The sequence below is a fragment of the Electrophorus electricus genome, chromosome 8, assembly GCF_041902795.1.
Source record: "Electrophorus electricus isolate QZ-2024a chromosome 8, ASM4190279v1, whole genome shotgun sequence".
NCBI lineage: Eukaryota > Metazoa > Chordata > Actinopteri > Gymnotiformes > Gymnotidae > Electrophorus > Electrophorus electricus.
In genome coordinates, this window is record NC_137504.1 from 12,683,399 (window position 1) to 12,699,622 (window position 16,224).

At 38.6% G+C, this 16,224-nt stretch overlaps 3 protein-coding genes across 7 annotated transcripts in view; 1 reads left to right on the forward strand and 2 right to left on the reverse strand.

Annotated features, from left to right (window-relative positions):
- plrdgb (PITP-less RdgB-like protein) overlaps positions 1-8,412 on the forward strand; it is a 44,618-nt gene extending 36,206 nt beyond the window's left edge. For 2 of the 4 annotated variants that reach the window (XM_027018085.3, XM_081719867.1), the window contains 4 exons: positions 177-326; positions 1,927-2,110; positions 3,116-3,244; positions 5,434-8,412. In XM_027018085.3, coding sequence (XP_026873886.2) covers positions 177-326; positions 1,927-2,110; positions 3,116-3,244; positions 5,434-5,772 — 802 coding nt within the window. In that variant the 3' untranslated portion in view covers positions 5,773-8,412. Of the gene's footprint in view, positions 1-176; positions 327-1,926; positions 2,111-3,115; positions 3,245-3,761; positions 3,826-5,433 lie in introns of those variants that run through there. The other 2 variants (XR_014125035.1, XM_081719868.1) reach the window with 2 other exon arrangements.
- Positions 8,413-8,546: 134 nt separating this feature from the next.
- On the reverse strand, positions 8,547-12,725 carry pimreg (PICALM interacting mitotic regulator). Of its 2 annotated transcripts, XM_027018609.3 has the most exons (6): positions 12,606-12,725; positions 11,799-12,141; positions 11,391-11,692; positions 11,026-11,121; positions 9,750-9,788; positions 9,300-9,437 (listed from the first exon to the last, which is right to left on the reverse strand). In XM_027018609.3, the coding sequence occupies exons 2-5, from the start codon at positions 12,105-12,107 to the stop codon at positions 9,758-9,760; spliced, it is 738 nt and encodes a 245-aa protein (XP_026874410.1). In that variant the 5' UTR covers positions 12,108-12,141; positions 12,606-12,725; the 3' UTR covers positions 9,300-9,437; positions 9,750-9,757. The 2 variants fall into 2 exon arrangements, with proteins under 2 accessions (XP_026874401.2, XP_026874410.1); XM_027018600.3 differs by lacking the exon at positions 9,750-9,788 and having other exon boundaries at positions 8,547-9,437.
- A 561-nt stretch (positions 12,726-13,286) lies between these two features.
- tmigd1 (transmembrane and immunoglobulin domain containing 1) lies at positions 13,287-16,224 on the reverse strand. Its single transcript, XM_027019339.3, has 6 exons — positions 16,063-16,224; positions 15,733-15,817; positions 14,797-15,072; positions 14,320-14,604; positions 13,859-13,962; positions 13,287-13,640 (listed from the first exon to the last, which is right to left on the reverse strand). Exons 2-6 carry the CDS (start codon positions 15,803-15,805, stop codon positions 13,629-13,631), a joined length of 750 nt encoding a protein of 249 aa, XP_026875140.2. The 5' UTR covers positions 15,806-15,817; positions 16,063-16,224; the 3' UTR covers positions 13,287-13,628.

Genomic DNA, 16,224 nt, shown 5'->3' on the forward strand with positions numbered 1-16,224 from the left:
AATTATTTAAATTTTGGTCCAACACAGCTCTTATCAGGCCAAAAGAGCAAAACATTGGTTATAAAAAAAATAATAAAAAAATTGCTCAGTGTGATATTTTTAAGAGCGCTTGAAAATGGATTCATTTGCCATGTGGTTAAGAATGGTGGTGTTGACCTCATATTTGACCTTTTAAGAGGTGATCAGACAAGCGCAGAGGCATTCCTGACCGTGCTGCCGCGGGGCATGGAGTGTGTGGTGTTCAGCATCGATGGCTCCTTCGCTGCCAGTGTCTCCCTTATGGGCAGCGATCCCAAGGTGCGACCCGGGGCCGTGGACGTAGTCAGGTGAGTACATGGCCGCATGGGACATTATCCTTGTGTTTGGACTGTCTTCTCAAAGTTTCAATCAGTCAAAGTTAATTTGTGTAGTGGTTTTTTTTTTTTTTTTTTTTCAGCAGCTGTTGTCACAAAGCAACTTTACATATGTCTGGGTCCAGGCCCAAATAGAGCATGCCAGATGCGATAATGGTGAGGAAAACCTTCCTGTGGCTGAGAGGAAGAGACCTCAAGAGGAACCAAGAGTCAGAAAGGGGAACCTGTCCTCCTCTGGTTGATGCTGTACAATATGATGATGTGAATGATATGAACCTAAAATAATAACAATAATAATAATAAAAATAATAATAACATAATGATGTGAATGATATGAATGGAAATAATCATAATTACAGGGAATCGCAGCAGAAGAACTGTACAATGTGGGCGGACTATAATGACTATATTCATTACATGTCTGAAGTGACCACATGACATGGTACTGGGATGGCTAGCTTGTTTTAAATATTTAGAGTGTATCTGAGTCCTGTACTAAGGAAGTGCATTCCAAGGGTTGCACTGAGAACACTCGATTTTTTTAAATTTGAGGAACAGTCAACAGGCCAGCATCCTGTGAGCGAAGGGTACATGCAGCGATATAGGGTTCAGTAAGTACACTAAGATACAGAGGGGCCAACCCATTTAGAGATTTATACATTATAAGGTGTGTTTTATAATCAATACAGAATTTAACTGGTAGCCAGTTTAGTGCTGAGAGAATCTTTGAGTGAGAACTCTAATTGCTGCATTTTGTGTCAATTGGAGCTTATTTGGTGATTTACTGGAACAACCAGCTAGGAGAGCATTACAGAAATCTAGCCTAGAGGGTATGAAAGCATGAATAAATATTGTGCCATCTTTCATAGTCTTGTGATATTACATAGGTGGAAGAATGCTGTTCTAACTATATATGTGCATCAGCATAAATCAGAATCAAAGGTGACACCTAGGCTTTTTACAATTGTGGATGGAGTAACTAAGCAGCCATCTAGAGTGTGATTTGAGATCTTACTTTTTGAGATCTGTGCCTTAGGTCCAAGTAACAGGATCTCAGATTTGTTTGGATAAAGTAGGAGAAAATTGTTGGCCATCCAGCATTTTACTTCCTTTACACATTCTTCTATTTTGTTGAGATTGGAGGGATTATTTCGTTTTGCTGATACACAAAGATGGGTGTCATCAGCATAGGAATGATAGAATAATATCATGCTTGCAAATTATTGCAACAAGTGGTATTATGTAGAAGGAAAAGAGCAAAGGGCCAAGATCCTTGTAGGACACCATACCTAACCTTCATAAATTGAGAGCAGTCTGTCAGATAGAATTTAAACCAGGACGGAGCATTTCCTTTCATTCTTACAAGATTTTCAAGCCTGTCAGTTATTGTGGTCTATATTAAATGCTACACTGAGGTCTTGGAGCACAAGATAGTGGCATAGCCTCTATCAATTGACAATTGACATTAGATTATTGACAACTCTTGTTAATGCTGTTTCGGTACTGTGACAAGTCTGAATCTAGTGACAGGGTCTCATTCCTAACTGTCATGCCATTGGTACTGTGGTTGCAGACACTGGCAAGACCTGGGTTACCTGATCATCTATGTCACGGGACGTCCAGACATGCAGAAGCAGAGGGTGGTGTCCTGGCTCTCGCAGCACAATTTCCCCCAGGGTATGGTGTTCTTTTCCGAGGGGCTCGTTCATGACCCCCTGCGCCAGAAAACTATATTCCTCAAGAGCCTCATTAAAGAGGTAACCCACAACATGCACATCCACATACAGACATGCACACACAAATGCACATAGCCCCACATACACAGTGAAAGGAAAATAGTTAATTGTGCATTAAACCTTTCACTATTAGGCAAACTTCCAAATTAATAGCCAGTACTGGTTTATCACATTTAACTTTCTGTCAGATTAACTGTCTAATACTTATTTCAAATATTAAAAGGGACATAATGGTTCTATTTCATTAACTGGCTTGTAATCAGTGTTTAATGCAAGACTTCCAAGCTGATATCTGGCTCTGATTTAATTTCATTGTTGAGTGGAGTGGAGTACATGATTGATTGTAAGCAGCACACAAAGTGGTAAAAGGCTTAATTCCAGGCCCTAAAGATTGATCTCTATTGCTTCACTAGAAAAGTATGAATGAATAATGCAGAATTTCCTTTTCCCAAAATAGAATTCCTGTTAGGGTGTATAATTTTGAGGCCTAAAATCAAGGCCAGTAGGTACTAAAAGTGTTTGAATAGATTATGTTTAATTACTTCAAAAATCTTATCAGTGAGTTTATTAAATGATTAAAGAAACGTATCTTGCTGATCGCCTGAGTTGTTCAATAAATTAAAAAATAAAATTAATTACAATTCAAATTGCCCAGCATTATTAGTTACTTTGAACCATCTGTGTAAAGCTAGCAGCACTATACATCAAGAATTTACAAGAGAAGTGTTTGGTATGGTCATATTTGGAACTAATCATTTGTGGTTGTAACTGTAGACATTTTACAGTTTTCAATTATTTTTATCAATTGAGGTAATAAGGAAGTATTTTACAAAGGATAATCCCTTTAAAACCTTCACATATTACACAAATTAAATTTCTGATCTAGTTTTAAAACTCCCATTCCAGAAAAAAGTGTATGAATTGTTCACGTGTATAGTCCCAGACTGATTGATTGGTAGGGACTACTATTCAAATGTCTTTTATAGACTTCAGTCATTTCATTCCCACCTTTTCTCTTCTGTGCAGTGTCACATTAAGATCAGTGCAGCATATGGCTCAATGAAGGACATGTCTGTGTATAGCGCACTGGGGCTGGAGGCCTCTCACATTTACATCGTAGGAAGGCCATCCAAGAAGCACCAGCAGCAGTGTCAGGTACAGGTCATGTCGTTACCCACATATGTATAGTGGCTCTGTTTCTGTTAGAGTGGCCAGTTACTTTTGAGCTGTGTGGTGTGTGTGTGTGTGTGTGTGTGTGTGTGTGTGTGTGTGTGTGTGTGTGTGTGTGTGTGTGTGTGTGTGTATGTATATTAGTTAGTTAGTTAGTTAGTTTACATGACTATTAGAGTACATATATTCTAACATATATTTAATTATAGATATATAGAAATCTAATTCTGATATATTTATGATATATTTATTATTTAAATATATATAATTTATTTCTATAATAAATATATCTATTAATTTATTATATTGTAGAAATTTATTTATTTAGTTATTTATTCTAGCATGCATGACTGTTACAATAAAGGTCCATTCACACAAGTTTGGATAAAAAGACTGATGCAAATTTTAATGTTGTAGAATCTTTACATCATGTCCAATGCAGGTTTTTAAAACACTTTTATTTTCTCTTATGTCTCTTCTCTATCTTATAAATGTGTTACAGAAATTTTGCCATTTTTTTTACATCATCAACTATACCAAATAAATAAATAAATCAATCAAAGAAACATCAAGGCATGGGCTTTTCTTTAAGAGCCAGTTAATTAAGAGACACTTAGCTAGTTAGTTAATAATATATGGTTTTTATCAGGTGTGGATAGAATTTGAATACATAAACATAAAACATAAACAACAATTAGAAACATAGGTAATCACTGTCATTCTCCAGGCTTTGTATTATGATCCCCTTTATATTTCCTGTATTTCCTGTATTTTTATAGGCCGCAAAGGCGCAAAAACTTGTAGTCAAAAATGCCAGAGCCTAGTCTGATGCACTGCCATCCATTTCACAGCATTTTTCATGCAAGTGTCAACAATTTGATATGTGAGACACTTGGACATATCACAAGAAGAATACATTAATGATAATAAAATGATTCTTCTAGTTCCTGAGTTCCCCTAGTTCTTCCAGTCTCCCCTTCCATGCAGAAGTGCTGTTGCCTAGTTTACTGGACTGCTTGACAGCGTTCATGCTAGCGTCAACAGTATGATAAGTGAGAGACTTGGAAATCCCCATAGAAATAATAGAATTTGAGTGTTGTTAGGTGTTTTCCTGTTGCATTCAGTGCCACAGTGTTCGTTAAGTTTGAGTGCTTTGTCCCTTACATCTCTTGTATATGTGCATTTTAGCAACTCATAAAGGACCTTTGGAAGAAATATACTGTTAACTATTAGGCCCTCTAATGTGACAAAATGTGGCTGATCTTTCACGTCATAGCTAGCTATGGTTTATCCAGAGTGTTTTCAGCATTTTGGATATGTTTCAGATACATCTTAAAATGGAACACATTTTTAATAATCCACAGTGAAGGCAAAAACAAGTGTTTTGGAATGTTTTGTAAATGTATTAAAAATAGTAAACTGAAATATTTAATTTACAAAGGTTTTAAGCTTCTTCACTTGGTACATTATTGTGGGCAAATAGTTGAATATTTGTTTCATCAGACCAGATCTTGCTTCTCATTGTGTGAGAGTTGTTCATGGGCCATTTGGCAAATTCCAAGTGGACTCTAATGTGTCTTTTGGTGAAAAATGTCTTCTATCTGGCCATTCTACCATCAAGGCCTGATTGGTTGAGTGCTGCATTCCTGGTTGTCCTTCCGTAAGGTTCTCCCATCTCAGCAAAGGAACTCTGGATCTCATTCATAATGACCATTGGATTTCTAGCTTTAAAGACCAATACCTTTCATCTCGGATTACTCTATGGCACCTAGGTCTAGGAAGACCGCTGGGTGTTCTAAACTTCTTTCATTTCAAAATGAAGGAGGCTACCATGCTCTTGGGCACTTTAAATACATCAGAAATGTTTACTCATATGTCTTCCTTGACACAATACCTTTGCAGGACTATAGACCTTATAGCTAGGTTTGAGGTTTTCACTCTTACATACACCATCAGCTGTGAGGCCTTATATAGATGTGTGTGCCTTTCATGATTGTATCCCATCAATTCAATTCGGCACAGGTAGACTGCAGTTGTAGAAGCTAGTTTTAGAAGCATTTCATTGATTTTTCTTTGATGAAACATTGATTCAAGTAGGAAGCAAATAAAATACCAATGAATGAAAAAAAAAAATTAATTTGAGACATTGAAGATAATAAAAACTATTCTTCCAGTTCCTTAGTGAGGGATATGCAGCCCACCTCTCGGCACTGGAGTTTGAGCATGGTTCGCGCTCTAAGAAGAACCGGATGGTCCTGCGGCAGGGCTCCTTTGGCCTCACATCCAAGCCTGACTTCCTATCGCCGTCACCAGACTTCCTGGCCTGCAAGCGCACGCCTATATTGCGACGTGCTGCTTCGGTACGCCAGGCCTCACCGCCCTCGTCCACAGCAGCCACCCCCAAGCCAGAGCGAGCCCAGAGCCAGCCCGAGTCACACAGGGACGGGCCTGAGATCCGCATCGAGGCTGACGACCTGGATGAGGAGAGGGCCAGCTTTACCGCTGTGCTGTGAGGGGAAGCCAATGTTAAGGTGGGGGGGAAGCAACGAGAAGATGTTATTCCTGTGGTAAGGCTGTGCTGAAGTATCTGCTTGTTAGCTGTTCCCAGACTTTTATGTCTGTCTTGAAATGAAAGGTGGATAACGTACTGCAAATTATATTTATCAGTTGATCCACAATTTTGCCAATTTTGACAAATGGGGTCAAGTGGAGTGCACAACTGAGTTGGCAGTAGCTGGATATCATTAGCTGAGGCGTCCTCCTGAGTCAAAGCCAAGTACAGCATCCATGACCCCTAAAAACAAAATTTGCAGTTTAACCTAAGCTGTTTCATAGCAGTTGCTATGGGAACCATGGCCTTTCATAAATCCTTCATTGGGTGAGGTCTGATGTTGTGTACGGACAATTACTCACATTGTGCTCAGTCAGTGTGTGTGTGTGTGTGTGTGTGTGTGTGTGTGTGTGTGTGTGTGTGTGTGTGTGTGTGTGTTAGGAGGTCACTATAATTTGTGTCCGAGCAATGATTTGTACTGGACTGCTGTGGAGCGGAGGCCCATTGCTTACAAAGATCCCATTTGGATTTCATTGACGCACTCAAGCTGCTCTGCGTCACCCTGGTCTCCGCTTTCTGTCTGGGACTGAATAACCCTGATCTGCATGAGACAGTCGAGTGGCCAAGAGAAAATATCCCTTACTTCTTTGTGAGCCCAGCTTTGCCTGAGAGGAGAGAACAGCCCCTTTGTTTTGTATGACTTTGGCAGGAAGCAGCTGGTTTCTTTAGGCACTGTTGACCACACAGAGATGTTCTTATTGTGCAAAGGTGGAGGATTTGGGGTTATTTCTCTCAGTGGCTATTAGAACTCACACAGAAAGGGCTTCTTTTTCCATATTGCATCAGGTTCATTTGTAAATTAAGTCTGAAATGTGACATATGGGGTCCATTGAATTGTATGAAAATTTATCAACATTCAACAGTAATATGCTTACTGTGCTTTCTCTACAAATAATAGTTTTCAAAAAGAATTCATGTAAATTATATGCAGGTAGTCCATTGTAGAAAGCATGCTGATCATATGTGTACTTTTTTAAATGTAAAACTGCAAATGTATAAAATGTGTGAAGAAATCTCTCCTTTCATAAAGAAAACATTTTAGCTGTTTTTAAAAACTGGGGCGAGGTGATAAAGTACACAAGACTATTAGCAAACTGAATAATGTGAATCTTATGTTCACAATATGTGTTTTTATATCTTCCACCTAATACCACAGTAAAATGAACAAATTAATTTGCATTTTTATTTCAGTAAAGTTAATGCATGCAATTATCTTTAAATCTGAAATTAAAATAACATCATATAAAATGACATTATTCTAAATCTGCATACAAGATTGGGAAATTAAAATTCAAATAAAGATATATATTGCCATTTTACAAGCTACATTGTAATTTAATTTTGCCAGTGATATGATATCCACCTTGAATGTTCTATGGACCTCTCCGACACACTTAGTTTTTTTAAACTTGTAACGGTCAGTCAGTTTAATCTCAATTTCCTCTCCTCTCTTCTTCTTCCAGTGTGTGTGAATATACATATTCTTCTTTACTGTTTCATGATCACACATCGAAAGAGCTCCACATGTCTTCTGCAAACTTAATAATCCCTCACTTGTGAATCCCTCAATTGGTGAACACAGCAGCTACCCTTCTACACAAGACGTAAGATGCCGAATTGAGTTTCCAGGAGAAAGAAAAATAGTGAAGAATAATGCTGCTGCTGAGAGAGACCTCACCAAGAGGAAGCTATGTTGGGGTGGGAGTGTCCTATACATTTTTTCCCACTGGAGTCCATGATTCTCTAGTCTTTTTTCCTGTGTGCTGATCAAATTCTCTGCTAACTGCTGTAGTGGTATTTTTGTGAAGGTGTGCATAAGCATCTAAATTAGCTGTTTATAGCAGCCTGGCAAGCAGAGGTTTGCATCTGTTTGGATAATTTGGTATCAATACCATACGTTCTGTAAATGTAGACAGTGCACTTGTTACAGAGCATTCAGGGGTGCAAAAAGTAAAAGAAGTAGATAGAAGCTAAGAAAGGGTGTGGGAATACCCAAGCAAACCATCTACATTCAGACCAGCACCATCTTAAGAGCTGATTCTGAGTTGCTTGCATGCCTGTCTCCCTTGCAGTTCATGTGAAAAAGATGTGTGTCCAGGTCGAGGTATATGCAATCACGGCATGCAACGTCAGTTAAGTCTTGTCTCTGTTGATATGTATTTTGTGCAAGTTGTAGTAAATTGGTTCACTGGCAGTAAGCCAAAGCTGTATAGCAGTGCTGTAAAATAATGTACATAATTGTACATACTTTAAATAAGTATGTTGCTGGAAGATCTTTTGTAAAATAAAATATTGAAACACTTAAAAAGTTGTGATTTGCAGCCTAAAAAGGGTATGCACTTTTTCCATTCCATGTGAAAAAGGGAAAATTACATCTATATTAACATGAAAAAGGAGCTTTCCAAAAACAAGTAATCAAGACTGAACATAGAAGACCCTCTTCCATAAATAATTTGGAAAGACATGCTTTTATACATCTAGTACTATGCCATATTTAAAAGTTGCAGAGCAAACCCAATGGCAAGTGATATGCTTTTTTAATAAATGTGAGTTACAAAAGCAAGTATTAAAAAAAACAAAAAAAACAAAAACACTTTAACTCCAAACTTCTGCAGTTATTTGGCATTTCAAAACACATTATGCCAGAGTCAAGCTGAGAAGTCATTGCACAATGCATTCTTAGTGAGACACAATGTTTAATTACAGTAAGCAGCAATTACTTTAATTTAAGCCAACATAAAAGGAACAGGTAGGTGGATACAAATAAACTACATTCTATTTTTAGAAATGTAACAAACCTGTCCTTGCACGTAGTAAAAATGCTCAGTACTTTTTTTTTTTTAAATGCAGTTAATAACAAAAATATAAAAACCCCTTTAGTGTTGGTATAGTTGTAGCATAGTTAGGCCAATTAATGTGTTTTTATGGCAGTCTAGTGTTAGTATTGCTTACATTTAAGCAAGTGTTAAGGAGAGTTTTAAACAATAAAGACACTGGGAGAGTTGATTTGTCTTTGGTGAAACCAATATCTTTTTCAACAAAATAATGTTATTTAAAAGCATTTATAAAATTTCCCCCCAGCCTTGATATTTTCTTTTGAATATACACAATTAGTAACACACTGAGGGCTTGGATAATACTAAACAGTAGTGTAGGGTCTTTAAATAGTAACAAAATAAACAGCCCTCTGGCAGAGAAAGTTTTAGAATAAAAGTAAATTCTGACTTCTCCAATACTTCGATCATACACTCAATGTTCTCACAGGGAGAAAGAAAGAGGGGGGAAAAAAAAACAAAACGCAAGCCTCTGAAAGGTTAACCTCCTCAGGAAGCCAAAGTAACAAACAAAACCACACAAACGCAGAAAGCAAGGGAAGAAAGTGGGCTCGCTCTTCAGGTGGCTTTGCGGATATTTCCAAGCATGCCATCAGTTCAGCTGCTAACTCTCTGCCGCATGCGTTGAGAGTGCTGACGGCTGGAGGTCCTGTTTAAGCCCCCAGACACACTGCTCTTGGAGGAGCTATATGCCTGGAGCATGACAGATTTGTAGCTCTTCATGGCCTGAGTCCTGCACACAGGGTAGTAAGAGGTGAACCCCATGAGTACAAAGTGTGTTGAGGCAATGCCTGACACACACACGATGAGGCAGACTGCATTAGTACATGCAAATAATTATAAAAAAAAAACAAAAACCACACACCACACACCCACCAAAAACAGCATTGGCAAAAATTATTAGTACTTAAGAGTGTCAGGACGACTGTAAAACAAAAGGACAAGTTGCAAGCACAGAGCACTTTAGCTGTACTGGTTACATTCAACCTTCATGCACTTTAAAACACTCAGTTTGAGTGCAATTGCTGCAGCAATAAAATTTTACCTGAACCTTTACTCCACAATATGAGTGTACTTGAATTTGCTGCCAGTACAATAGGGGAGAGAAAGAAGTTAGCCTACAGTGCAAGTCCTTTCACTTCTAATGGTTTCACTGAGTTTTCTGTTCATGCAAGTGAGCAGAGATAGCCAGAGGGGGCAGTGGAGCTGAATTTCAACAAATCAGTTTTCCTGTAGAGGTCATTGCACAGCTGCCACAGTGCGTTTTCCTATCTAGAGTTTCCAGGACACTTCATGATGGTCCTATTACTGGCATTTTGAACTGGAGACTATTAAAATGGTGTGAGCCTATACAGCAGACTCTCTAACCCTCAATACTTATTCAGCAAATTATACAAGTGAGCCTTGAATCATTTCTGTAAATAATTAAGGCTGCTGTGACCACACAGAATTAAAAACTGTAGATTTCTCATGCAGAGTGACAAGCAGCTGGGCAGGACTTAATGCTCTATGAGGTAAAAGTGAATAAGGGGATGACAAACTCTAGTCACCATGTGTACAAGCCTGCCTCTACCCCATCATGAGCTCCTTCCATGGTTAGCAACTTACTACAGCTTGAACATCTTGGTGGGACAAAAGGTTTGTGGAATGTGGAATTCAAGGGGGTGGGGAAAAGGGAAAACACAGGGAAAATGCTGGAAGCCATCCAGACCAAGAGAGCACCATTAGATATTTTCATTTAAAATGAACCACTGACATTAAGGCTGTACTACCAGACAGCGCATGCTATTGCACATTTGTTAAATAACAGGCAACTTAATATAATCCAGGTTCATATGACAAAACAGGTAAAAATGCAGAAAATGCTTATAAAAAAGTTTAGACATTATGCAGATAGAGCAAAAACCTCTGTGAAGCATGCATATGCCCCTACATCAGCCCCTTTAAGATGCCCCAAACCCACTCGAGCTCCTCAGTGTCAAATCTTCAGTGGGAATACTTTAAAAAAAAATAAAAAATAAAAAAAATATATATATATTTTTTTTTTTTAAAAAGGAAATGGCTCAGGGACAGTGCAAGAGGAGACAGCCACTGGGAATGTGACCCCACCTAAAAACAGGAAAGAAACTGCTCACAAGCAACTGACAAAACAGACGTTAAACTCAAGTGAGGAATGAGAATTTTTCTGTTTACAAATCAGGACAAAAATGCTCTTGGGCATTGAAGTTTCTTAAGGTTACTTTGGGTACTCATGTCTAGACCTCTGCAAGAGAATTTTAGGATTTAGTGGCTGTGTAAAAATTAAAATCACAAGAACTCACTGGTCATCTCTTCCAATTATGTCATCAAAGGCGTGCGAGAGGCGCTTCAGCTTCCTGAGGCCTTTAGCCACACAGTCAAGATCTTGATCAAATTGTCTAAGGCAAGAGAAAAGGACCCCCAAATTACACACAAAACACACACTTAAACCCAAACTTCTGTGATCCCTCTTCTCATTTTATTTTCTGAAAAATATGGCCAGTCTCTGTGTGCACTGCTGTCATGAAAACAAATGCATGCAGACAAAACCTTCAGGTCTGCTCATCAGTTTAATAGACTGAACACAGAAAAGTTAGTGACATTATATTAATATGTCCTTTTATTCCACAAGTGAAAGTGGTCCATGTAGAGCACAAACATCGCTCACCTTCTATGTTTCATGGTGTTGGGTGATGCAAATGGGCTTTTAAGTGCCGCCATGCGCACTAGCTGTCTCCTGCTAGCTGCTGGCCTTACTGCCCTCACAGCAGAGTCACTGGTCTCTGGGGTGCAGGTGGGCCGAGTGGTGCGCTTGCTGGATGACCTGGGAGTGCGCCTTGGGGTAGCACTGTTTCGAGAAGCACCAATTTGTTTTGGGGTGTGTGCATTCATACATTCATCTCCTTCTGTTGTTCTTTCAGGTGTCTGTACCAGACACTTTTCATGTGAGGCCACGTTCTTCTGCAATCTCTAAAAGGTTAAAGGTTAACAGACAATTAAAAGCGTTTTAACATTGAAATAAAAGAAAAAGATACTCATTTGGTATAATGTTATTGGTGGCATTAGTAACAGTTGCCTGATATGCGTTGCCGATCGAATTCTTTGCAGTGCGGGTCATCTGCCTGACAGCGCTCGTCTTCTGGTTCATCTGAATCGACTCCCAGGTGGGATTCTCATGGATGTTTGTATTGGGCTGCATGGTCTTTAGAGGTAACCTTTTCCGCAAGGACATTCGCAGGGAATTCAGAGAAATGGATGAGCGCATCTTTCGAAACTGCTGCGGTGCCTCTGGGGAGCTATCTGGGTCCGACTCGTCGAGGACAGTATGCGAACGCCACATCCCTGCCACTGCAGCGCCGACCCCATGCACACTCGTTGACGTCATGTTGAGAGCTTAACAAAAGAAAGACTACTCTGCCCTACAATCAAAATAAAAACAAGCAAAACAGTGCAAACCTGTTTAGAAGCTACGTTAAGGAACAATTCTAACTGAAGTTATTCTAAAACACGTTTTAACTTTAAGTTCTGCCACAAATTAGCTAGCTAGCCATCCAACTAGCAGAGTCTCAAACTGTTTCTAGCTAGCAACTAGCTTCCCAGCCAACCATAGCACTCCTCAAACAAAGGGGCACTGGAAGGAAAGATGGTGATATGCAATACTCAACATAACTTCGGGCTAAAATAATCTGGAACTATCCATTTAAATGCAAGATTGCACTGGATGGCATTGTGGTAGATTAAGATCATTAGCTAGATAACACTAGCTCGCTAACCCACGTTACTTCGTACGCGCCCTTTTTTTCGACGATAAACTGTGTAAGATAAACGTTCCGGCAGATTTACAATGCACATAACTCGAAAGAACCACAAATGCAGGTCTTACCGTTACCCGTTGTTGCCACTTGAAGAGCAGAAGATAGCTACTTCTTTCTTTTGCAGTGTTTAAATTTGGCGGACCTCCCTTTCACTACGCGCAAGACCCCCTCCTAAACCCCACCTCCTCGTTTTGATTGGTTGAATGCGTCGGGTTTCAATTAAAATTTGCCAAAGAGTAGATGCTCCCCATTGCTTTCATTGTTGAATTCTTCGTAAATAGAGGTTGCATTGTGTTAGACAATTTCTATTTATTATTACCGGTAACTTTGTAACGGTCGAACGCAAGAAACACAGCTAAAGTAACCCATGTTCCAGTACAGTAAGAACTAAATACCTACTAAAAATTCCAGCTATGCCCAAGAATTACTTTCACATAAGACATAAGGTGTCTAAAAGACTTACTATTATATACACGTTAAAGAAACTATTGTGCATCACAGGTCTATCAGCAAACACAGAGACGCTCCTATGCAATTTGAATTGAAGTCTTAAAAAACAAAGACAATCAAATATGTTTTCTGTTTAGGCAGATCAGTGAAAATCTTTGAACCTAACCTTGAAATTTTATAATAGTTAGCAGTACATTTTAATGGGTTTATATGGCCATGACATTACAAGACAAGACATGACAAGACAAGACCTTGAGAACCTGCTAGGTGTGGCAATTTTTTATTTATTTATTTTTTTTTTACTCAGCGGTTTTTAGTGTATAGCACATTTTAACAAGCTTCAAATAGCACTTGCACAACATCATCAGTATTCAGAAGTGCAAGAGGTGAGTTTACAAGTGCAAAAAGATGTTTCTACAACTGTTTAGTGCCCTCCATTTTCCTGAAATATGGGTAATGTTTTACTCTTTATTTTGTCATAATATTTCAAGTAAGAACTCTGTATTGAGAGAATGTTGCAATTGTTCTTTCCGCTGGAGTAACTGATACTTTGTTCCAGTCGGGTCAATCCCATAGACCTGCCAGCTCAATGGCTCTAGGGAGAATTCCAGAGATGGTGGCTCACTAAAAGCAATCTCCTCTTATTTAAAACACTAAAAGACAAAAAAGCAAGATCCTGAGTTTTACTACAATACACAAACCAGTTATAATGAAGCCTTTTAAGCCCTAATATGAAATTATGTATTGAAAAACAAACATAGTTTAAATACATCAATGGAAAACATCTACAATTAATTTTTTTTTTTTTTCAGGGAGAGGCCTTGAGATTCACCCATTACTTGTCTGTAGTAGTAGATTAGAGGTGCAATACCTTTGTAATCTTCTGCCATCTGGAAATGATAGCCAGCAGAACTGTTAAGAAGACTACCACAATGCCAGCAATTGTAGGCTCCAGCGGGAACTTCATTACTTTATCTATTTGTAGAACAAAGTATATAGTTTCTACTGTGGATGGTCATTATATTTTTTGATAAGCCAAATGATGTTTTAACTTGTTTAAATTTGAAAGCTTATGCATAATAGTACCGGCATAAAAAATAGTATGCTTAACATGACTGTAAAAATGGAGGAGGTCAAGGAGCAAACAACAACAACAAAACAAAAACCAAACAAACAAATCAACACCATAAACTGTGGGCCAGTTCATGTACAACACAGATATCATACATTGGTAGGAAACTGTCAGCATGCTTCAGTTTATAAGCACACTTTAAAACAAAAAGCAAAGTAAATGGTGCATACACCTTAGTATAACATTTTGGGGAGACAAACCTGTGACAATAACAGCAAAACTCTTGCTCTTTAGTCCGTAGACAGATGAGGTTGTTTCGCATGTGTACAGGCCCTGGTGTACACCATGCTTAGCGTTTGAGATGGAGAGTTCTGCAATAATGCCATTATTGCTGGTCCAGTAGCCACCAGAAGAAAGGTCTAGAAGCTTGTCTTCCTTTTTCCAGACTACGGTCACTGGAGGGTGAGCCTGGATGTCACAAGACAGAACAGCATTGCTTTTCTCTTCGACCCATACTTCCTCACTGCCATTTAATTCAGGGGCATCTGAAAAAAAAATACACAACACAGAGGTTGTTCAAAAGCACCTGACTCTCCTCCTGAAGGAACATTCTCCATTAATGGAAACATTTTGAAGGAAAATAACACAGAATAATGAGTATGGTACCCCCAATACCCTCAGAAGTTTTTACCCTTTGTTACCCTTGTTACTCTATGTGACTGGGTGCCTGGACTCACAGTTGACCTCCAGCTGGATCGAGGCATTCACACTAGTGTTGACCTTTAGCTGGCAGGTGAAGATGGCTCCATTGTCACCTCTGGTGACGGGCTCCACACACAGGTTGCTCTTGTCAAGGTGGTTTCCATCTCTGAGACTCACTAGTTTTCCACTGCGGTACCACTGCAGTTCATCTCCACCAGCAGTCATGTCAACCACGCAGGTTAGAGAAACAGTGTTATCCAGTTCTGTCTGAACGGAGCCCCCATTTGCAGGTGGATTGGAATGAATGGTGACTGAGTTTTGGTAGAATGGAATCAGAGAGAAGCAAACACTGGATGTGACTGTGATACTTTAGATCTGTATGGTCTGGGATGAAACCAGACAATGTGAATTTCTACACACCAAGTCTCAAAGCTAATTATCAATCCCTTCTTGTGCTGAATCAGAGCTGCACACTAAACTAGCTAAGCAGTACAGGGTTGTCCAGTCTAGGGATTAGCAAAGTTTTAGTTTCAGTAAATGATTGAACCAAACCTAAGTATGTGTTATTTTATTTTCAAATGTAAGACATACATACAGATTTACACTTTGTTATGTACTTTACATTATCAGGGAATTCAGATTATAACAGAGAATATCTATATTTATGTTCCCAGAGTAATGTGATTCCATATAAATTAATATATTGATCTATGTGGGTTTCTGTTACAAGTGTGTGCAAAATGTTTTGTTCAGCAGTACACAACAGCTCTAAATGGCAATATTCATCAGGCATTGTGCCTGTGAGAATCAGATCGTGCCACGTGAGAATCAGATATTATCCAGATAGTAGTTCATATTATCTGTGTAAGTAAATGACAGGCTTCAGAAGTTAATATATTTAGCATCTATTGTCTATAATTGATTAAGGTGTCTTAACAAATTTTGTCTATTGTTTCATATGTAGGTCTCACCAATGGTACCACTGACATAGCTGAAACAGAAGAGTACACATAGTAGCAGCTGGATACTAATTAAAACTCTCATTTTGTTTTCATCCTAAAAAGAGAAAGCATTAGATGAAGTCAAAATTTTATTTTATTGTATTTTAAAATACATTTTAATTCTTTATCACAGTCTCACAGTGAAACAATGTGATCAACATTATTTATTAAGCAGCTTTCAGAAGAAACCAAGAAAAAATATTATTTTTACCGTGGCTGTAAAAGTTACTGAAAACTTGCTGAAAATTCAGCTGTGTTTCTATTCAAAACACTAACATTAATTTTAGGACACCTACTTACCAAGACAGTTGCTCAATAGATTCGCTCAAAATGCTACCAGATAAATCAAAGGTCTAAATAGACTTCACTGTTCTCACCGAGTTTATATTCTTCAAGTGAGCTACTTTATAACTGGTTACCTACTGTTTCCTTACGGTCACAGACCTTTTATATTATGGTGCA